This window comes from Oryx dammah, unplaced genomic scaffold (genome assembly GCF_014754425.2).
Source record: "Oryx dammah isolate SB20612 unplaced genomic scaffold, SCBI_Odam_1.1 HiC_scaffold_1, whole genome shotgun sequence".
Taxonomy (NCBI): domain Eukaryota; kingdom Metazoa; phylum Chordata; class Mammalia; order Artiodactyla; family Bovidae; genus Oryx; species Oryx dammah.
Genome location: NW_024070185.1, coordinates 97,045,974 through 97,069,093, shown reverse-complemented (window position 1 = coordinate 97,069,093; position 23,120 = coordinate 97,045,974). Strand labels below are relative to the sequence as shown.

General features: G+C 49.0%; 1 protein-coding gene across 5 annotated transcripts in view; it reads left to right on the top strand.

Annotated features, from left to right (window-relative positions):
* The first annotated feature begins 21 nt into the window (after positions 1-21).
* EPB41L4B (erythrocyte membrane protein band 4.1 like 4B) overlaps positions 22-23,120 on the top strand; it is a 141,803-nt gene continuing 118,704 nt past the window's right edge. For all 5 annotated transcript variants that reach the window (XM_040237352.1, XM_040237367.1, XM_040237360.1 and 2 more), the window contains exon 1: positions 22-321. In XM_040237352.1, the coding sequence (XP_040093286.1) occupies positions 22-321 (300 nt within the window). The remainder of the gene's footprint in view (positions 322-23,120) is intronic.

Here is a 23,120-nt window from a genome sequence, read left to right as displayed (position 1 = left end):
CAGGGGACGCCCCCAGCCAGGATGCTGCGGTTTCTGCGCCGGACCTTTGGCCGCCGCTCCATGCAGCGCTACGCGCGGGGCGCGGCAGGGCGCGGGGCCGCCGGGCTGGGGGACGAGCGCGACGGGGGCCCGCGGGGGGGCCCGGCCGCCGCTGTCTCCACGCTGCCCGCCGCGCCCGGGGGCAGCGTGTTCCCGGCCGGCGGCGGGCCCCTGCTCACGGGCGGCGCGGCCGTGCACATCTCTGCCGCCGGAGCCTCCAAGGCCACCCTCTACTGCCGCGTCTTCCTGCTCGACGGTACCGAAGTGAGCGTGGACCTGCCGGTGAGTGACGGAGCCGGTCCGGGCCACTGGCACCCCGGGGCCCGTGGGGCAGTTCCCTTCCCCCGATGCTCCCCTCTCGGGCGCTCCCCTTGTACCTCTCCGGGATCCCCTCCCCTTTCTGCGCGCACTCCTAGTCCCGGTCCCCTCTCGGGCCACCCCGTTCTGGTCTCTTCCGGGGGCCCCATCCCTGGCCCGCGCCCCCTCAAGTCCCAAGTCCCCGCCCCCTCCCCTGAGGTCCCTGCGGTTCCTGCAGCGGCCTTCTTGGTGCTGGGCTGTCGTTTAGAGAATGTCAAAACAAGGCGGGGCTGCCCCGGGGTCGCCCGCTTGCCCCCACAGACTCGCCACCAGGCCTTGGTGGGAAGGCAGGGGAGAAGCCCCTTCGCCTCCTGGCCGGCAGGTGCCCCAAGTTTGGGAGGGAGTCGGGGGAGTATTTCTGCTCTTTCCAGTCCCCATCTGGGCGCTCCCCACCCCATCATCCCATCCTAAATAGCCCCTCTGGCCCGCTGCCTCACAGGGGGTTGGGCGACTTGGGAGCTAACTCGAGAATCGACTCTCGCTGATCGGGTCAACTTTGCAGCGGCAGAGCTCCCTTCTGGGCCGCTGGGAATCGGCCCCCGGGTGCCCCCGGGCCTGGGGCGCCGGACTTTTCCCGGGGTCTGTGCAGGGAGCCGCGGAGGCACCCCAGGGCGGCTGTGCCGCGGCCTCAGCCCGGGCCACCCGCCCACAGGTGGTTGCACCCCGCCCCCTGCAGCGTAGAGCTCGGCTGGCGCTGCTGTCCCCGCCAGGGCGTCCGGCCACCAGCGGGTCTTTCTAGCCCAAGGGGCCAGATCTGATCAGATCGAATCCGCACATTAATGGGGCGCCTACTGTGCACCCGGCGCTGCGGCAGACGTTGCCTTTGGGAATCTTTGGGTGTGACTGAGGACACAGAAATGGTTGAGCTTTAGATGAATGTTACAGATCGTCCCGAGGGTTTCAAGCGGGGCGGGCGGAATAACATACCGGGACTTCTAAAGAAAGCATTCAGACCTTCTCGGGATGGGGAAATTGGACGTCAGGAGAGAACTGGCTGGGAACCTGTAAGGGTTTTAAATGGGAAAATCAGAGCCTGCCTGGCCTGCGGTTTAATGTTTCCTTGTGTTAGGTTTAATTTTAAGACAGTTTCAGTTTATGGCGATTTTATTTTTGTGGTTCCTGGTGCTCTCCATAGGATATCATTTTGTTACGATAATACCCTTCGGGGGCCTTTTTATTCATGGAAAAGGAGCCAACATTCCAGTGCTTAGAGCAGTTGTCTTTAAAATAGTATTAAAATGTTACTGTTTTTCCAAGACTGGGCTCTCCAGCTTTTTATTCTGCTGGGAGAAGAGGCTTGAAAAAGGGGAGGGGGGCGGGCCGAGCCGAGTGGAGGAGAGGTTGAGTGGGTTGCTTCTGGAGCGGGCAGCTGGTGTGTGGAGAGGATGTGGCGCGTTCTGCATCTCAGATCTGCGAAAGGAATGCTCTGGTTGGGAACTTTGACAACGCTCACTGCTGATGATTTTCTTGTCTGTTCCCCCGAGATGATTCGTTTATGAAATGTATTGCGTTTGTCAGGTTTCTGCGACAGGCTGAAGTGGTGTCTCTGAGATGAAAAATGCAAACCCAGTAAAAATGCATGCGTGGTGAATAGACCCAAACAGGTACCCAGATGAACAGGTTGGGATGCGAAGGCTGACTTACCTCAGCTGGTGGAGCCCTGGCCCAGCATGGCGGAGGCAGGTTTTGCATCCTAAAGGTTTCTTCACTTAATTAAAGGCTACTTGACAGAAGAATTCTCTAGGTTTTCTTACAATGGCAGATTTGTTTCCTTTTTGCAAAAGAAAATTTTATTTATTTATTTATTTTTTGGTTTCATTGGGTCTTCCCTGCTGCTTGGGTTTTTATCTAGTTGCAGAGAGAGCCGTGGGGGGAGGGGGCTACTCTTCACTGGCGGTGTGCTGGCTTCTAGCTGCGGTGGCTTCTCTTGTTGGGGAGCACAGACCCTAGGCGAACGGCCTTCAGTAGTTGTGGCATAGAGGTTTAGCTGCTCTGGGCATGTGGGATCTTCCCAGACCAGGAATCAAACTTGTGTTCCTTGCATTGGCAGGCGGATTCTTATCCACTGTATCACCAGGGGCGTCCAGTGGGATGCTTTAAGATGTTATTTAGTGAACTTCCAATTTTATTTATATAGACATGCATATAATGTATATGTGCCGCCCTAAGGCAGGTCCAGAGCAAATGTTGGCTTTGGTCATCTGTGCCCTTGCTTGGGGAGGAAAGATGGAGAAGAATTCACCAGGGAGCACAGCTCATTGACTGAAAGATTTATTCGCTGTTAGATCTGCATCACAGTCTCCCACAGTCGTCTTCAGAGTTTCAGTGCCAGGAATGAACTCTCAGTTACAGCATGGGCTCCAAGCAGCCCGGCCTCCATGAAGCTGTGGCATCTGTGCTCCTTCTCAGCCCCATTTCACCAGGCTCACTTTTTATGCTGTCCTTTTTTGGCATTTAGTCCCACTGGTCATTCTTCTCGTCTCCTGCATTCCTGAATTTTTACCGCTTCTTGGGCCCTGGGATGGCTTTGGGGCCTGGTACACCGGATTTACCTTTGACCGCCATCTCCCTAAGCTGGATTTTCTGTCTCCAGTCACTTGCTCGGGCACAAAGCACACTTGCCAGGCTAACTATGGCTCTTTTGTAATTAAAACTCTCTGGTGGTGGTAGCGTCATGCATTTTCTGCTCAGCATACTAACCATGCTTAGGCATTGTCATAAGCCGTTTTATTAGCCCTCGTCAGGAGGCCTGTGTTCCAGAAGTGCCTCAAACACAAGGCCCTCAGTGGCATTGTGCTGGGGCACCTTGGTTTTCAGCTGGGCTGTGGACCCAAAGGTGAATGAGAGGTGGCCTTGAGGCCCTTGAGAAACACAGGTGGCAGTGTGTCTTTTTACTGTAAGTGATGCTGAGCTCACAGGCTCACCAGATAGGGTTCTGGGGATGGATGAATCAGGAGGACTTCTGGAGACTTTGATGCTTGTGGCTCTAGGATCTCAAATCCAGTGCCCCTTATGCATTTTTAGACTCCCTGTTGTTTCAGGGAGTCAGCCACTTCTTGGCCATGCCACGGCCCCGCTGTTATATACAACAAAGGAAGAAGCAGCTATAATTGTCTTCTCCAGTGATGCTTCCCTGATGGAGCCTGGAGCCCCCTTCCCCAGCTGGTGGGTCTCATCCTCTGGCACGTCTTTGTGTTCTTAACCTTTGCCGTGCATCAGGATCTTTGGGGGAAAAAAAGAATCCATCTATAATGGTCAATCTGGAGTGGGCTTCCTGTGCCAACCCAGCTCCCAGGGGAGGCCTTGGCCCACCATACAGACTAGAGTGCCCCACCAGAGCCACTCCTCTTCAGAAACCTGGGTGCTGGCTCAGAAGGTGCATCCCGCTCCGAGGCCCCGCCCTGCCAGGCCCAGCCCTCAGGTGTGGTCTGGCCAGAGCAGGGCAGGACTTCCTCGGCCTGCCCCAGACTCTTCCCTTCTGTTAATGCTGCTGAAGATCCCATTAGTGTGTTTGGCAGCGGCACCCGCTGTTGACTCATATTAGCTCTCTGTTGACTAAATCCCTGGCATCGCTTTTGCTCGTGCGGCTGTTGCTCAGCCCCGTCTCCCCCCTCCCTTGCATGCGCAGGCTTCCAGCAGCTCTGTGTGGAGAGCCAGGAAGGGGTGTGGCTGGCTGGTTAGCACTCCCTCCCATGCCCTGCAGGGCATGCCTCGTTGGCCAGTGGGAGGTTTGGCGCAGTTGCTCTCACCGTCTCTGAGCTCAGTGTGGACTTGGGTGGTACAGGGCAAGCCCGGAGAGTTTCAGGATGGGAAGGTGCACGTTTGAGTTGTGCAGTCTGGCTGTGCCAACCTTGAACCTCGATTTTCTGGTCTTTAAAATGGGAGGATTATACGTCTAAAAGGATATGAAAAGGCCTTAGGAAGCAGCAGGGTGCTGAAGGATTGCTGGTAGGCTGTCATTTTACACACATCCCTGTGCCTCCTCTTTGGCCTGTGAAAAGGGATTGGGAAATTTTCTAGAATGAACGTTAAAAAAAAAAAAAAAGGTGGGAATTCCTGGTGGTTCAGTGGTTAGAACTCTGCGCTTTCACTGCCAAGGGCCTGGGTTTGATCCCTGGTCAGGGAACTAAGATCCCATAAGCTGCATGGCTTGGCAAAAAAAAAAAAAAAGCTGTGCCAGGAAGGCTAAACGTTGCTTGACTCTCCCTTATTGGAAATTGGAAACTGGGTGTAGTAAGAGAGATGCTTTATAAAAGTTTCACTTTGAATGAGAAAAGAATGCTAACCCCCGGCGCCCCCCACCCACCCACCCCGTGGCTCAAATGGTAATGAATCCATCTATAGTGCAGGAGATCTAGGTTCAAACCCTGGGTCAGGAAGATCTCCTGGAGAAGGGAAGGGTAGCCCACTCTGGGGTCCTTGCCTGGAGAATCCCATGGACAGAGGAGTGTGGTGGGCAATAGTCCATGGGGTTGCAAAGAGTCAGACTAAGCTACTGACACTTTCACTTTTCACCCCCCACTTACACCCCCAAATAGGAAGAAAAATGCCGGTCCTTAGAATTTCAGGACTGGAACCTCAGACCTAACAGAACATACATGATACAGCATGAAGATCGTATGTCTAGAAGGGACCCTAGACAACACATATCCACCCATCATATGTATGGGACACAGAGGCCTGGGGATATAGTGACTCCCTTGGTCACTTGGTGAGGAGGTGTCAGGCGCATCTTTGGGAACCAGTCTCGCCTTTGGAGATGTGTCGGATCAGCAGTAAGGTGGCTGGCCCGAGTCCTAACACAGCATCATGGCAGGGGGCCAGGTATGTTCTCGGCATTTACCTAAACAACGGGAAACTCCAGCAAAAGGGTTCTCTAACTTCAGTGTACACCAAGAGTGCATCTGGGATTTTCTTGACTCCAGTTCAGCTGTGCAGAGCCCACCTCCAGAATTTCTGATTAGTTTAGGAAGCTGGACTTTGAATCGGTACCTTGGGCGTGCAATTCTGACACAGTGGTCCCTTCACATCCTTTGAAAAACACTGGCTCTGAACTGGGAGAGCAGAGGGCAGCTGCACTGTGCATTAAAAGGGGCTTCAGACAGTGAGGATGGGAGCAGCAGCCTCCAAGCTGGGGGTTGGCAGGCTCACACCTGCATTGTAGGGAGCCCGTGTTTGCCACCCCAGAGTGCAGGCTGGGCTGGGAGAGGGAATGGAGACCATTCCCTCTCTGGAGACAGTTCTGCTGTTGCAGTAATCCAGGTGAGGGGTGATGAGGGCCTGGGGTGGAGAAGGGACTGAGTGCTGGTGTGTTCCCCAAGGTGGGGCTGTTGATTGAGTGTGAGGGAAGTGAGGAGTGGGGTCTAACTTGGAGGACAGGGGTATCTTCACTCTCAGGTGTGGGAAGAAATGGAGGACCACATAAGACCCATAAGAAGGCAGCTCCTCATCTCCACCCACTCCTGAGGTCCCTGATGCCATGAACACCCTGCCTTATCCCAGATTTCAGGTGGCTTGCTTTTTCTTCCTTGTGAGGGCTGGTAATGGCTCAAGGCGGCCCTCCAGGGCTTACCCTGCTCGAACTCATCCTGGACTATGAATGAGGCCATGGGGGCCCTCGGATAACTGTGTCATGGGTTTATGTATTTTTAAAACATACCTTTGTTTTCAAAGGAGGGCAGGTGGGGAAGGGGAGAAGGCAGGAGAGGTGGATGGTGACCATCCCAAGTGGGACAGAGGTGCTCTCTCTTAACTCCGGTTCCTCACTTGCCGGATTGTCGGTGTTAATATGCAGGGTGGGGGTGTCTGCCAGCCTCTCCAGCACCAGGAACATGACCCTGCTCAAGTCCAGGACAAAACAAATATTAACTGCTAAGAGCTTTCACGTGCATAGTCTCATTGAGTTCTGTCCCTAGTGCACTATTGTGGATGAAGGCGCAGGTCTGTTTAATTCTGAAACAGCAAAAGATTGTGGTGGGGGTCAGGTCGGTGATATGGGGAGATAGCCTTTCTCCTACATTCTTGCGTAGGGACTTAGAAAAAACTCCACTCCATCACTGCAGAAATCCTCCACCTACAACTTGTCCTCAAAACCCGTGTCCCATCCTTCTCCATGGCCTGACTCCTGTCTCCAGCCTCCTCCACGCTGCCCAGAGTGTTTCTTCTGCAGGAATCTGGTTCTTTGCACTGGGGCTTCCCCCTCGGGCCCATGGCAGCTGTCTGCAGGCAGGGTCAGCTGCTGATTCATGTTGGTGGGTTTGTTTTTTTTTTTTTGGTGGATGGTGTGTTTTCCTCCCCCACTTGCATTTCACAGGAGAACACGTTGGCAGCAGAAAGATTAGAAAATATAGAGATGGAGGAGAAGTTAAAAACATCTAAAATCTCATCAGAGATAACCACTTTTAAAACTGTGGTGTGTGTGTGTGTGTGTCCATCTGTACTTTTTGTTTTTAGTTCTGAATATGTTATTTAAAATGATTAATTTATATGGGTTGATAACAGTAAAATCTCTTTCCCCACCTCTACAGCACAATTGAATAGGGATCTAGACCCCAAGTTTGGGCCTCTTTAGGGTGGGACCCTTCTGCCCCCACTACTTTACAGCCCCTGGGATCCTTAGCTGGGGCGGGGAGCTCCCTGTGGCCATCTGAGCTGTATGCTACCTAAAGCCTGGCTAAGGAGTGGGGTCCTCATTCTTGGAGCCCTTCCCCACCAATCACCTCTGCTTTCTGGTAGCTTAGCGGTCCCGTTGATGTGGCCACAGACTCCCCTTGCATTTGAGGGCTTGTGTTCTGAACACCTGTTTGGGGGAGGCTCTCACCTGCCCAGGGAGCTTAGGCCCTGCTCCCAGCTGGGGCTGATCTGGCATAGTTGTGTGGGTAATCCTACAGCATCCCAGGGCTGCCTCCTCTGCCCTAGGGTCTCTCATTCTGCAGCCTCTTCGGCTTCTCTCGACAGTGGATGTATCTCTAGTCCCATTTGATTTTAATTTCTGGCTTATTTTTGTTCCCCACAATGCTTTTGTTTGGCTAAAGTGTTTTCAGTCACCCAAGACTGGTTGTGCACTTACCCTGCGTGAAGCATTGGGAGGGGTACAGGACCGGGGAGAGAGTTCCAGTCTAGAAGGTGGGAGACAGTGTCAGGAGATAACTTGGAACCCCAGGAGGGGTGGCGAGGGGGTGAGCGATGGAACCGTGGGCTGGATTTGGACAAGGTTCGATGCCCTGCGTGACACTGAGTTGTCCGGAAGGTTGCCTAGGAGGTTCCGCTGTTAAAGAGTTGCTCAGAAGGCATTGTAGTGGATGAAGCAGCCCGTGCAGACGCAGGGAGGATGGGAGCCAGGAAGCCCCACTGGCTGGGCTTCCAGCTCCTTGTGACTAGGGATGATGGTGAGCACCGGCTGAGCCCCCAAATCTTGAAGGAGTGAGTAAGCAACCTCTGAAGCACAGAGGAGGGTCTCAAGCTGGTAAGAGTCAGGGGATCACAGTGTGCTGATACTGTGCTAAGTGCTTAAGTGACTGTTGAATCCTCACCAAACCTCTTTCGGTAGTTACTGTTCTTATACCTTATTTGTGAGAGGGGAGAATCAGGGCCCAAGAGACTGATTGAAAAAACCCCACCGGTGTCACATATTAAGGCAGACTCTAGCTTCGGGCTAGAAGAGGTTTGTGTCGGGGAAGGTCGTCTGACCAGGACTGGGTCTGGGAGGAGTGGGGGTGGGTGGAGCCTGCCCCAGGGTTGATGGGGACCCTGAGCCTCATAACGGTGGCCCCCTTTCTAGGCCACTTGGGGTTCCCATGCATGGGATTCACACCTGTAAGTCATACTGAGTGAGTGTGGTTTCAACCAGAGCGCCTTCTGGTTTGAGGCCCATAATTCTTCAACGCTGAGTTTGGAAATAGGCTACGTTTTAAAAAAGTGTTTAATAGAACAACACTAAAATTATCCTAGAGAGAAACATTTTATATATTCCCATCCTGCTGCATAGCAACTGGTTGGTTTCACCGCTCCCTTCAATCTTTGTGCTTTTGCATACATGTTTATAAACATGGTGTGCAGCCTTTTATATACTTTTTTTATTTAAGAAAAACCTTTTTTCCTCTTATCCAAGCCTTCCAGACATACTTTTCACCCAGTTTGGTGCCTTCTTTTTGGCTTATTCTGAATTACTTACAGAAGTTTGTGTGTGTGTGTGTGTGTAATAATACCTGTTCCTACCTGTCTCTTGGGGTTGAAGGTTGTCACTCACAGCACCTGGTGTCTTGCCTGTTGGCTCGCCTACCCCCCAGGCTCACAGAATCTGTGTTACTTCCCTTAATTGCTACCATCTGGGAAGGTGTTATTATCCCCTTTAGGCAGGTCTCAAGGCCACTCCGCTGTAAGTAGGGTGGAGCCAGAATTGAATCTGGTTTCCTGACCCATTGTTTAGTGCTCTACCCCTAGCCCATGAAGGTGTGCTCTCCGGAACTCCAATGGAAGGTCAGAATCTTTTGTAATTCGACAGATTAGAATTTCATGCTGTAAATTGCCCTGCCTTTGCTGAACCTCTTTGCTTTACAGCATCTCTGGCATTTGGGTTCTGTCTACCATTTCTCAGCATGTCTTGTAGGCTCTTTCCCCCAGTGTCACAGTTGGCTGAGTGCCCAGCATTTCCTTCTAGAAGTTGTGAAGTGGAGGGAGGGTGATATCCCCAGGGCCCTGTGCCATCCATGGGGTCATCTGGAGTGTCTTTGTTTCCCGCCACTGAGCCAGGTCCCACAGGCAGACTCACTCGGGGAAGCTGGCCCTGCCAGGAGGATGTGGACCGCCTGGTTCCTTGGGTGCCTGCAGGGTCAGCCTCCGTTGGCTCTGTGGTGTCTCTTCCATGCCCACTTCATGCCTGAACGTTGTTGTCGTCTGTGTCATGTCTTATGTGTGTTCAAGGGGCTTGAGGTAGGCTTGGTAGCATCTCTCCTTTATCCTTCCAGCTTGCTTGCTCAGCTGCACCTTCTTGGAAATATGGATTTTTAAAACTGTGATTAATACGTAAGTAGCATAAAATTGACCATTTTAACCATTTTTAGGTGTACACTTCAAAGTATGTGCACATTGTTATGCAAGACCACCGCTGTTCATCTCCAGAACGTTTTCATCATCCCCAACTAAAACCATGTCCAGTAAGCTCGAACACCCCATTCCTCCTTCCCTGTAGCCCCTGGCAGCCTCTAGTCCGCTCTCTGTCTCTATGAATCTGACTCCCCCAGCTCCCTCTCGTAAGTGGAGTCATACCGCCCTTGTCCTTTTGTGTCTGGCTTCTTTCCCTTAGCATAATGTCTTCAAGGTCCATCCAGGTGGTAGCATGGGTCAGCTTTTTAAAGGCTGAATGGTATTCCGGTGTGCAGACACACCACAGTTTGTTGACCCATTCATCCGAGTTACAGACTTTTCTTCATGTCTGGGCCTTCCTAACTCTGCCCTGCCGTTCACCGATGGCCCTGCCATCAGAGACTTGGATGTCCTCCACCCACCCCTCGAGGATTTGTTCTTGGCATCCTGGCCCCTCTTACCTGGGACTCTTCCTTTTTTTGCTAATCCTTCTCCCAGGTTGTCTGGTCTTTTGTCAGAGTTGCTCAGTGTTGGCAAGTCCTCTGTCCAGTCAGTCTTTAAATCTTTTAATGATGAAATACAGAATCAAAAGAGTATCTGTAATATGACTGGTTTTAAAGAAAAGTAGGGACTTCCCTGGTGGTCCAATGGCTAAGACTCCACACTCCCAATGCAGGGGGCCCAGGTTCTATCCCCGGTCAGAAAACTAGATCCCACATGTCCTGCAGTGAAGATGGACAGTCCCACGTGTCGCAACTAAGACCCGTGCTGCCAAATAAGTAAATAAATACTAAAAAAATTAATGTAACAAACATCGGTGTACCTACCACCCAGCTTAAGAACAAAGAGCCTCACCAGTGCTGTTAATCCCCCACCCACGTTCCTCCCTAATTGCCTTCCCTTCCCCCACCCCTGAAGTTTATCTCATTCCTTTTTTGATGGGTTTGCCTCATATGTGTGTTTCCCTAAAAGACTGTTCATCCTGCATGTTTGTGAACTTTATAGTATATGGATTTTTCACTCAATACTGTGTCTGTGAGGTTTATCCATATTGATGAGATGGCTGGACTTCTTGCTGTGCTGCATGAATATACCCGAATATATTTATCCTTTGTCGGTGGACATTTGGGATGTTTTCAGTTTGGAGCTATTAGGGGGAAAAATGGCACTTTGAACCTCCTGAAATTGGTCTCCTGGTGCACATTTGCAAGCCAGCGTCTCTCCTGGGTATGTACCCGTCGCTGGGAGGGCGGCAGGCAGGGCCTTTTAAGATCATATGAAATTGTTTTCCAGACTCCTTGCAGTACATAAAAGCGTCTGCTAATCCATTCTTCAGCTCTGGGCGTTGGGCAGCTTTTCTGTTTTATTTTACCAGTCTTGTGGGAGTTAGTGGGAACTCACTGTAGTCTTCACTTTTTCCCAGTTGTTGATGGGTTGAGGATCTTTGCCTGTGTTTATGGACCATACATGCGTTTCCTCCTGGTATGCTGCGTTCTATGATGTTGGCCTGTTTTTTTTTTTAATTTTTATTTTTACTTTATTTTGCTTTACAATACTGTATTGGTTTTGCCATACGTTGACATGAATCAGCCACACGTGTAGATGAGTTCCCAATCCTGAACCCCACTCCCGTTTGCCTGGTTTTTAGTTGGGTTCTATTTTTCTCATTGTGTTCGGCTCCTTGCTCTGCTGGCCTTGATGAGGTTGTCTCCCATACCCACTTCCTCTTCTGAGCTCACTTCAGTGGAACAAGGGAGAACACGTCCATGTAAGTCCCCCTTGCCTTTCCTCCCTAAGTGGAAGTGAACGTTCCGTCTTCCATTTCGCTGTGAATTAGCTGAAGTCTGTTGCTGCTGGTGAGCAGTTGCGGGATGTGTAGTCTTCATTCAATTCTGCCTGCCTTCCTTCCAGTTTTTATTAATTGAAATTTTAAGTGCAGTCAAAAGCAGAGAGAGCCCTAAGTACCCATCATATAACGAACATATAACCTAAGTACCCATTGTTAAACTTCATCACTTATTAATGTGGCCCCTCTCTTTTCACTTGTATTCTTATATCTGTTCCTTCCTGATTCTTTTAAAAAAAATTCCAAAACAAAATCCCAGGTATCTAAAAGATAAAGGCTGTGTTTTCTAAAAAATATTCACAATATTATCACAACACCTAAAAATAATTAATAGTTGTCTTTTAGCCTCAGGTATATGGTCAGTGTTCAAATTTTCTTATTTGGTTGTCACACCAAGGTCCTTTGAGTGTGTTTGGTTGATAGTCTATCTAAAGCTCTTTAAGAATTTTTTGAAATGTTATTTTCCCTTGCTTTATTGAGGCATAATTGACAAATAAAAATGCTATTTATTTGAGATGTAACGCATGTTGATTCGATATACATCTGCCTTGTGAAATGGTCACTGCACATCAAGGTAATTAACATATCCATCACTTCTCTAGGCACCATTTGTGTGTGTATCTTGGCAGATTTCAGGTATACTCTACCTTATAATTAACTATTGCATCATCACGCTGTCATTTAGATCCCAGAACTTTTTATTTTATAACTGAAAGTTTGTGTCCTTTGACCAACATTCTCTCCTTTTTCTCTGCCCCACAATTTAGCTAAAGCTCTTAATCTGGAGTTTTCCCTTCTCCCCTCCTTTTCTTCCCCATTTGTTGAAGGAGTTGGGCCATCTGTCTTAGAGTTTCCCACTGTGGATTTCCTCGATGGCATCCTCAACATTTGGTTCCCCTGAGGTACAGTTGGTACAAGCATCACTTAGAGCATCTGACTCAGCACACAGAGAACAGTGAGGCAAGTTCCTTGTCCTTGAGAAGCTTGAGTGGAGACAAGTCATTACACCTAGTGTGAAATGAATTTCCCCGGGGGAAATTCAAATAAGCTTAAAGAAAGGGCTAAGGTGGGAGGCCTGGGAGGGGAAAGATGGGCAACCAGAAAATTTCAGAGAGAAAGCTTTGAGTTCTGAGGACAGTGGAGAACAGCTTTTCTGGTGGCCAGTCAGCGTATGCAAAGGCACTGAGGCTCGAGATAATACTTGCAAGATCCTGCTCCTGTTCAGCCCCTGCCTGTGAGCCTAGGTATCCTATCTTTCATTGGATGTTGCTTCTTTGAAAAGCTCCAGATTCCTCATCTTTGAGAAGTGTTCAGTAGATTTGATTAAGAGAGTATCTTTTTCTTCTGGTTCTTCATCAGCTCCATAACTGTAGTTTTGAATGTCTCCCCTGGTGGCTTAGACAGTAAAGAATCTGCCTGCAATGCAAGAGACCAGGGTTTGATCCCTGGGTGGGGAAGATCCTCTGGAGAAGGAAATGGCAGCCCACCCCACTATTCTTGCCTGGACAGAGGAGCCTGGTAGGTTACAGCCCATGGGGTTGCAAAGAGTCGGACACGAGTGAGTGACCAACACTTGACCTTGAGGTTCTCTTTTTCTGTATCTTACTCCTGTTTGGGTTCCTTTACATTCTACCGGAACACCTCTCCCCCATCCCCCACTGCCCCCCACTCCCACCCCCTTGAGCCCTTTCTCTCCATCTCCTGGCCAGAGGTGCCTGCAGCCATTTTTAGGAGTAGAGTCAATGAACTTGAACACTGCAGAGAGAAAGGAGGTGGAACAGACGGCAGGGCAGTGGGAACCACTCCGTTTTACTCCTAAAGAAACACTTGAAAGCCACGTGGTCCAGAGCGTCATTCTGGGGTGGCAGGTCTTTGCCTTGGAGCACGCCTGCCGCTCCACAGCCAGAGGCTGCTCACCTGTGGCAAATGAGCAGTAATTAACGTGTAATAAGAGCAGTTTCCTGCCTGCACCTCCCAGCTCCTCCTCTCAGTGGCCCAGTGACAGCAGTAGACCTCTTTGCCTCTCCGAGGTCCCCCTACCTGTTCCCAAACTAACCTGTGGTTCTCCCCAGGGCCCAGAAGAAACTGCCTGCTCTGGCATCTGCCTGTGAAACAGCCATGGGCTTCATCCAGGAAAGCCCGATAAACTGTAAAGGTGCTTGAGGGTTAGTTATTAACCCACAGCACTCCCTGGCAGCCCATTCCATCCTTTGATGGCTCCTGTTTGCTGGGGCCCAAGACCCAAGCCACCTGCCCAGTGAGTTGCAGTCTGTATTGGGTGGCAGTGACAGTGGGGGTCAGAGTCCAGGGAGGGGCCCAGCTGGCTGGAGACCAGTTCCTGTCCCTGCACACAGGCTGGAGTGGCAGATCCCAGGGGCCTGGAGGGAGCTAAGAAGAGGGGATCTGTGTGTGGGATGTTTCAGTGGGAGCCAGGCAGTCCAAGGTCAGAAGCACTTATTCGGGATGCTTCGGTATTCTACATAGGACTGCCTGACTTTGCTTTGAAGTCCAGAAGCGTTTAGCTTTGCTCTCAAAGCTTTGGCGATAGCTCCTCTTCATTAAAAAGACTTCCGAAGAAAAATGCAAAAATTATGTGCCGTCTTCAGAAAAGAAGAGAAGCATTGCGTGTACTTGGATTACTGTTATGTGTCATTTATCTTATTAACTCACTTCACAGGATGAGCACTGCCACACAGATGAGTTTTCGAGAGAGCTGAAGTTCATTCTGTTTACTGACGAGCTCTGCTTTATGCCATCTGTTTCATGTATGCGTTAAAAACGACAGTAAAAAATGATACCGGTGATCTTATTTACAAAGCAGAATGAGATAATAAACTTAGAAAACAAACTTATGAGTAAAGGTGGGGGGGAGGATAAATCAGGAGGTTGGGGTTAACATGCACAGTACTTCATATAAAATAGATCATCAACAAGAACCTACTGTATAACACAGGGAACTTTACTCAATATCTGTGATGACCTGTGTGGGAAATAGAATCTGAAAAAGAATAGCTATATGTATGTATATAATTAAATTACTTTGCTGTACACCTGAAACTAACACAATGTTGTAAATCAACCATACTCCAATACAAAATAAAAAATTTAAAAACAACACACACACACAACACAGCAAAACATGAGATCAAAATACAAAAGCAGAGGGAGATCAAAGAGTGTGTGTAAGGCCCCATGCAAGGAATATGAAATGATCAAAAATGCGGGTCGTGCTTCAAGGGAGCTCATTTGGGGTGGGAAGTGGAATTGTAATTGATTCACAGGGCACATCTGGCCCCTCATGTTGCCTTGGTAGCCCAGGGTCAGTGTGCTAAGGATGTCAGGGTTAAAGGACCACCCCCCACTCCCCTCCCAGGCATCTACGTGGTCTGGCTGCTCAGGTGGGCTGTGTACTGTGTTCCAGCCTTCATTCACCCTGTCACTGCTTACCTCCCGGCTCTGCCAGGGAACCTGCTCCACCCGCAGCCTCTACCCCAGGAGGGCCCCAGTCAGCAGTCGAATGCCACGTGCCGCTGTGTTTGAGGGGCTGTGTTCTCTGGACAGTCACGTCCCTTATGTTTGTGTAGTGTTTTAGATTGAGATGAAGCTTTCGCCTTTTGTGGCTTTATTTAATCCTCGTAGCACCTCTGTGGCAGAACTGCGGGCATTCCAGTTTTGTAGAAAGTTCAGCAGCAAGGTTTCTGCCCAACATCCCACAGTACGTGAGAGCACCGGATGTAAAACCCTTTTCAGACTTGGCATTCCCGTCTGCCTAGTTCTTCCCCAAGGCTGCCACCCTCATGGTTCTCACTTTGTACCTTTGCTGTTCATTCCCTTTCTTCTTGGCTGATTCTTATCTCATAAGGGTCCATTTGTCTCTCAAGACCCATTTCAGATGCCGCCGTGTCTGTGAAGCTTGTCCCAAACCCCTGCCCTGCTTGCACTCTATAGTATTCCCGCTCATGTTTTGCCGCGTGGGAGACTTAGTACATCCCATGTCATGGGAGTGGTTCATGTAGTAATTTGAGTAATAATTGTAATTATTTATGTTACTTACAAAAAATAAGTAATAAATTGACTTATTGTTTTGCAAAAGTTTTTATTTTGGTGGAATGCAGATAAAGTTTCAACCATTCCATTACACTCACAATGTTAGGCAACCATTACCACAGTCTAGCTCCAGAGCCTTGTCATGACCCCAGAACCTAAGTAAGCATTCATCCTCCATTCTTCCCTCTTCCCAGCCTCAGGCAGCCACTAACCCGTTTTCTGTCTCTCTGGATTTGCCAACTCTAGATATTTCATATAAATGGAGTCGTACAGAATGTGTGGCCTTTGGGGTCTGGCTTGCACATAGCGTGTTTTCAAAGTAGACTGACCATGTACATTATGATGTAAGCACTTCACATGGCTTAGCTCACTGATTTCTCACAACCCTATGAGTTAGATAATTCCTATTAACATCCTCATTATACAGTATAAGGAGATCGAGGCACAGAGAGCAGCGTGCAAGAGCGTACACAGCACATAAATGGTTTTGGCGCCTCTGCTGTCCTGCTAGTGTCTGCTCTGTCTGCTCTTGACCTTGATCTTCAGAGATTACATGTATAAGTTTAACCTATGAAGTTGAATTTGAAGGAGAAAAACAAAATTCAAGACAGAATTAATCCACTGTAAAAGAACAACATATGATGAAGCTCCAGCAGCAGAAACCTCCAGAGATGCCGCTTAAGGGCGGTAGGACAGAGCTGGCTGTGGGGGGTGGATTCTGCAGTCAGAGTTCTTGGCTTAATTGGAGTGGCCGCTGTTCAGTCATTAAGTCGTGTCCAACTCTTTGTGACGTCATGGACTGCAGCACGCCAGGCTTCCCTGTTCATCACCAACTCCCAGAGGCTGCTCAAACTCATGTCCATATCTAGTCGGTGATGCCTTCCAACCTTCTCATCGTCTGTTGTCCCCTTCTCCTGCCTTCAGTCTTTCCCAGCATCAGGATCTTTTCCAGTGAGTCAGTTCTTCACATCCGATGGCCAAAGTATTGGAGCTTTAGCTTCAGCATCAGTCCTTCCAATGAATATTCAGGACTGATTTCCTTTAGGATTGACTGGTTTGATCTCCTTGCAGTCCAAGGGACTCTCAAGAGTCTTCTCCAACACCACAATTCGAAAGCATCAGTTCTTCGTCACTCAGCTTTCTTTATAGTCCAACTCTCACATCCATACCTGACTACTGGAAAAACCATAGCTTTGACTAGATGGACCTTTGTTGGCAAAGTAATGTCTCTGCTTTTCAATATGCTGTCTAGATTGGTCATAGCTTTTCTTCCAAAGTGGAGCTTACTCAGTGCCAGACATAGTTCTGAGCACTTCGTGTATACTTCCTCAGTTAATTCTCACAAAAACTTTATAAGGTAGCCAATGCCCTATTGCACCGATGAGGAAACACGTGCAGAAGGGTTTAATGCCCCACCTGTGGCCTTGCCACTAGAGTGTGGTGGGCCTGGCAAATGTGGCTCCAGCGTCTGTCATCTGCATCTTTGTTTTTTTAATCTTACTGTGTTTGATCATAACAAACCTTTCCTGAAGCACTGAGAACAAAGTAGCCTAGTTGGTTAACTAGGAAGCAAAAAAGGGAAAAATAATGAAAATACTGGTTTTATAAAAAAGAAATATTATCCTGTCATACCAGCTCTGTACTTTAATTTAAAGCATGCTGTCTGTCTAGTCAAGGCTATGGTTTTTCCAGTGGTCATGTATGGATGTGAGAGTTGGACTATAAAGAAAGCTGAGTGCTGAAGAATTGATGCTTTTGAACTGTGGTATTGGAGAAGACTCTTGAGAGTCCCTTGGACAGCAAAGAGATCCAACCAGTCCATCCTAAATGAAATCAGGCCTGAATATTCATTGGAAGGACTGATGCTGAAACTGAAACTTCAATACTTTGACCACCTCACGCGAAGAGTTGACTCATTGGAAAAGACTCTGATGCTGGGAGGGATTGGAGGCAGGAGAAGAAGGGGACGACAGAGGATGAGATGGCTGGATGGCATCATTGACTTGATGGACATGAGTTTGGATGAACTCCTGGAGTTGGTGATGGACAGGGAGGCCTGGCATGCTGCGGTTCATGGGGTCGCAAAGAGTCGGACACAACTGAGCAACTGAACTGAACTGATGCTGTTTATTTTAGAATTTCTAGGAATTATCAATTAAAAAAATACCAAATAAAAGTCGTATCATACCTCCAATAATACATCATCACTTCATTTACATTTTGGTGGTATCCCTCCACCTTTTTGCTAATAATGGATAAAAAATAGTTTCTTTCAACAAAAATTCCATCACACTCCACATGCTTTTTTTTTTTTTTAATTGTGGAGTAAAATGTGTTCTTCATTGTTACACTTTACTTCCTATTATATTTGGCAAAAAACTTGGGACCTCACCATGGGAAGGAAGGCAAAATCTTTGCAGCCAAGGGAGCAGCTAGTCCCTGGTAGAGGAGGGTCTGAAATGACTGTGGTGTGAGATGGCCTATTATTGGGGATTTATGGTTCATGATAGAGCCAAGATTGGTCCCAGGTTCTGATATTGTGCTGAGAACACTGGGTCTTCAAGTGTGTGCCCAGCCATCATCTCACTTAATCCTCATCTGGTCCACACCGCTCAGCAGTGCAGTGCCCTCATCCCCATTTGGTGGAGGAGATGGCTGAGCAAGTTGCATTTGCTCTTTTGACCTTTGGGAGCTCTGCCACCTTATTTTGCTTCTCAGGTCACCTTAGTACCAGGCAGAATGACTTGGGCATATGATCAGAGCCAGACAGCTGAAGCCTTGTGGGGGTTCGTTGGAGGGAGAGGTCAATTTCCATCCATGAGGGCTTCGGGGGATGTGGCTGCTGGGGTGATTTTGACTCTGGACGGAGGACTGACCAGCCTCACTGAGGAGGCCGTGAGGGGAGACGTGTCTGGGAAGCAGAATGCAGCTCAGGAGAGGATGAAGCAGAGTGACGAGAAAGGAGCTAGGACCACTGGATGCTTGGAGTTTGGCTCAGGGATGGGTGAAGGTGGACAGTCATCAGGCTGTTAGCTGTATCTCGGGTCCAAACTAGCGTGGTGCTGGGCGTGGACAGAGGGGCAGATGCAGTGGCGTTCAAGCACGTGGAACCCAGTGGCTTTGGTGGTTGGATCTAGGAGTAGGGTTGATGGGAAGCTGAGCCGGGACAATCCCACTCCCACCCCCTGTTTTGTGCATGGAAGGTTGGCAGGGTTGATAGCCTACGGGTGGAATGGTGATGCGGAGAGGTCCTGATACTGTGCTGCCTGGGTCCTTGGTTTGTTTTTTTTTTTTTTTTTAAGTTTGCAAATGTAGTATTTATTTATTTATTTTTGCATTTTATTTCTTTAAGAGGACCTCCAAATGGTGTAAACTTCCAGGTGCCATAAAATCTGGATTCACTCCTGGCTTTATTTTAGTCAAGGCCGGTATGAGGGCCCAATGGGATCAGACACCTGGAAAGGAGTGTGGTAAGGCTTTCAACGCACCTCACATCCACCAGGCCAACTGGGAGGCTGAGACAGAGACACCCAGATGGTGTCCACTGTAGACTTGTGGAAAGTTGTTCCCAGCCAGGCTCTGGGCTGTGTCAGCCTGCACAGTACCTGAGCACGGGTGTTAGGACTCCTGCCACCATGGAATCCCCGGGAAAAGGAGGGCGGCCCGAGCTCTTGCCCTCTGCTCTGTTGCCTCCCAACCCTGGGTGGCCTTGACATCTTCAAGGAAGAGTGAAGAATAAGAAACATGGGTGTTTATCGAGAGCCTGCTTTATGCACAGAACCATGCCGGGGCCAGGTGGATACAAGACTGAGTCAAGATTGCATCTTTCCTCAAGCAACTGCCCATTTAGTGGGAAGATGCGTCTTTGGGGTTTGCAGAGAACACTACAGCTTTACCTGAATATTCACTGGAAAGGCTGAAACTGAAGCTCCAATGCTTTGGCCACCTGATGCGAAGCACTGCCTCACTGGAAAAGACTCTGATGCTGGGAAAGATTGAGGGCAGGAGGAGAAGGGGACGACAGAGGATGAGATGGTTGGATGGCATCACTGACTCAATGGGACATGAGTTTGAGTAAACTCAGAGATGGTAAAGGACAGGGAAGTCTGGTATGCTGCAGTCCATGGGGTTGCAAAGAGTTGGACACAACTCAGCAACTGAGCAACAAACCCACTTGTACCCAGTTTACTTGCTTAAGAAGGAAGAGCCAGGGCAAGAGACAGGGGAAAAAAATGGTGGTCAGTCTTGCTTTTCAGAGGTCACTGCAGGTCAGAGCTCTGGGGTGGTGGTTGTCACACATTTTAGTGCAGAAACCAGTATCTGGAACATGGGACCCAGACAAGAAAGCAGGATTTGAGTAATTCATTGGAAATCACAGCTCTGAATCCCAGTGCAGGTTATCTTTATCTCAAATGTTTATCTCAGAGCTTTATAGTTTATCCACATAAGATAGCATGAGAAAGGTGATAAAGACATCTCTATACAGCGTGGCCCAAAGTGAATTTTAAAACCCGTCTTTCTGTCTTCATAGGTGTTGTGCTGGGTGAAATAAGCCTTGTACAAGAGTACCTCTGGATGATTCCATTTCTCTGTCACTCCAGAACTGGCAAAACTAATCTGGAGAAGAATCAGTTCAGAATGGGTATTGCTTCCTAGGGAGTGGGGACGGCTAGGAATTGACCCAGGAGGGGTGCTCAGGATCTGGGGAGATTAGACTGTGCAGAATGGTACAGGGGTGTGGGTTGTACAGATGTTTCCGTCTGTCAATATGGAGCAGCTCAGATTTGCACATTTAGATGTAAGTAAATGTACCACCACCATCTGTGCAAAAGAAGTGTGAAAAAAATTAATGGAGGGGAGGGGGAGGAAGGATTACAGATGACACTGAATTTTGATCCTTGTTAAACCTGAGTGACAGGTGTTTACTGTGCTCTTGTTTTTTTTTTTAATGCGTGCATGCATGCTGAGTCGCTTCAGTCATGTCCAATTCTTTGTGACCCAATGGACTGTAGGCCGCCAGGCTCCTCTGTCCATGGAATTCTCCAGGCAAGAATACCGGAGTGGGTTGCCATATCCTCCTTCAGGGGATCTTTCCTACCCAGGGATTGAACCTGCCTCTGTTACATCTTGGGCATTGGCAAGCAGGTTCTTTCCCACTAACACCACCTGGGAAGCTCACATGTATTGATAATGACCCTGAAAAAGGGTTTTAAAAGTTGGGGCATGCTAGGTAATCTTTGTTGATTCCTCCCCCTTCCAGGAATCCGGCCCAGTTGGTGTCCTCTGGGGAAAATGCCAGTCTCGTGGGCATGGGAGTTGGTCCCAGTCGCCCTGGCTGTGGGTCTCCAGGCACGGTCTCCTTCTGCCTTGTTGGTGGCTGTGAACTTTGGCTTCCTCCCCTGGCACCTGCCATCTCCTCTGTCCTTTTGTCCCCTGTCCATTTACTCAGGAGAACAGACCCTCCCCTTCTGTGACTTTGACCTTCCCACTCCACCCACACTTGGGGCTTCTTATCTGAGACTCCTCCCTTGGCGAGTGCTTCTCAGCCGTGAGTGAATCCACAAAGGCGCTTTCTCTTGGGCCTCACTTGCCTTCCACTCAGGGCTGTAAGGTCCACCGGTGTGCCTTTGCTCAGCCATCAAGACTGTGGATTGGAGGGGCTTGGGCCCCACGTGGCTGTAGAGGAATACAGGCCATGTGCTTCCGTTTGCATCTAGAACTGCAAGATGGGCACAGCCGGTCTGCAGCTCCTGTGGGAGGGAGGGAGAGGGGGGATTGGGAAGACCTTGCTCAGGATGTCCAGGAGCTGGGAACACTTCTGTCTTTTGCCCTGGGCGGTGGCTGCATAGTCATGGTCATTTCTGATCATTCCTAGCTTTGTACACATGTGACCTGTGCAGTTTTGTCTGTGTGTGTCATGCTCCAATTAAAAAGTAGACTAAAGGTCTGTACAAGGCCTTAAAATATTTCCACATTTCACATAAAGGAATTTCAATTTTGTAGCTTTCTTGAGCAACTGGAAAGTCTGATAGCACGGTCTGAATTCTCATAGAGCAGCAGTTGACTAGATCTGTGTGGTGACTGCCCCCAATTCACTTGTAAGCACCATCTAGCAGGAACCTGCTGGAACGGTTGGCCCCACACAGATTTTCCTCCTGCCCCTACAGTAACTGCCTAGGTCCCTGAGAAGGTATAAAGGTTGGGGTTCAATGCCTGGTTTAGAGACAGTCTTGGAAAAAAATCTTTTGACACAGATTTGAAGTCCTGGGTCACTGAGGTCTTCTCTTATGTGGGAAATCATTCTAGGTGAATTAGTTCTGGTTGAACTGGGAGATGCTGGGGTTAGCTATGACCAGTCCACAGCAGTGAGAGATGATGAAGAGTTGCTGTATTTGTGTGTGTTTGTGTGTGTGTGTTTAGTCACTAAGCCATGTCTGATTCTTTGTGACCCCATGGACTGTAGCCCACCAGGCTCCTCTGTCCATGGGATTCTCCAGGCAAGAATTCTGGATTGGATTGCCATGCCCTTCTCCAGGGGATCTGCCTGACCCAGGGATCGAACCCGAGTTTCTTACATTGTAGGTGGATTCTTTACCACTGAGCCACTAGGGAATCCCTCTGTATTTGTGCCTAGGTATTTAGTTCTGTCGGAGAAGGCAATGGCACCCCACTCCAGCACTCTTGCTTGGAAAATCCTATAGACGGAGGAGCCTGGTGGGCTGCAGTCCATGGGGTCGCACAGAGTCGGACACGACTGAAGCAACTTAGCAGCAGCAGCAGCATTTAGTTCTGTAGATAATTTCCTATTTGTATCTTCTACTTTAAAGTAACATTCCATAATACTACATAGTACTAGTTCATACTTTTTTTTAACCATGTTTGATATTCAGTATTTATTGCTTTTAAAAATGCATCTGTGATTGGAACATTTTTCCTAGATCATGGTTAAGGAGAGGCTCACTTTCTGTGTGGTGAACTTGCCGCCAAGAGTCTTCTCACCACAGCTCATGCTAAACACAGACCACTCACCTCATAATAATCTTGACAATGCCATCCCTGCCAATCCAGACCCAGGGAGTGCCCGTAGGCATCACACCCTCCTTTTCTTCTTCTGAATGTGTCATTCTCTGCCTTCTTCCAGGAGACTTTTTAAAGAATACTGACTCACCAAAGGAAAAAGAGAGAGAGAGAGAAGAATGAAAAATCAAAGGCCACCTGTAACAAGACAGCTTTATTTTCTATCCCTCCATCAGGGACATGGATGATGGTGCCTCAGTTGTAGTTTTATGACCCTAACAGTCATGCTCACCAGAGACAAGGTTAAAAGTTTTATGTGCTTTTCCACTCATTAACCTGTTTTGAAAATCTTCCACGCACACAGAGCTGAGTAAATTAAGCCCTGGAGTTCTGTGCCTCAGCAGTTGGTGTGATCACTAAAAGTATTAAAGTGGTAGTCGCTCAGTTGAGTCCCACTCTTTGGGACCCCATGAACTACAGCATGCCAGGCTTCCCTGTCCCTCACCATCTTCTGGAGCTTGCTGAAGCCAGATTGAAAACTGGTCCTAACTTGAATCTGCCTGTACTACTCGGCTTGGGCTGCCGTAAGCAAAGTACCATGATCTCGGTGGCTTGAACAATAGAAATTTATCCTTCCGTAGTTCCAGAGGCTGGAAGTCCAAGCTCAGGGTGCCGGCAGAGTCAGGGCTGTCCCCTTGCCTTGTGGATGGCCGCTCTCTTGCTGCCCCGT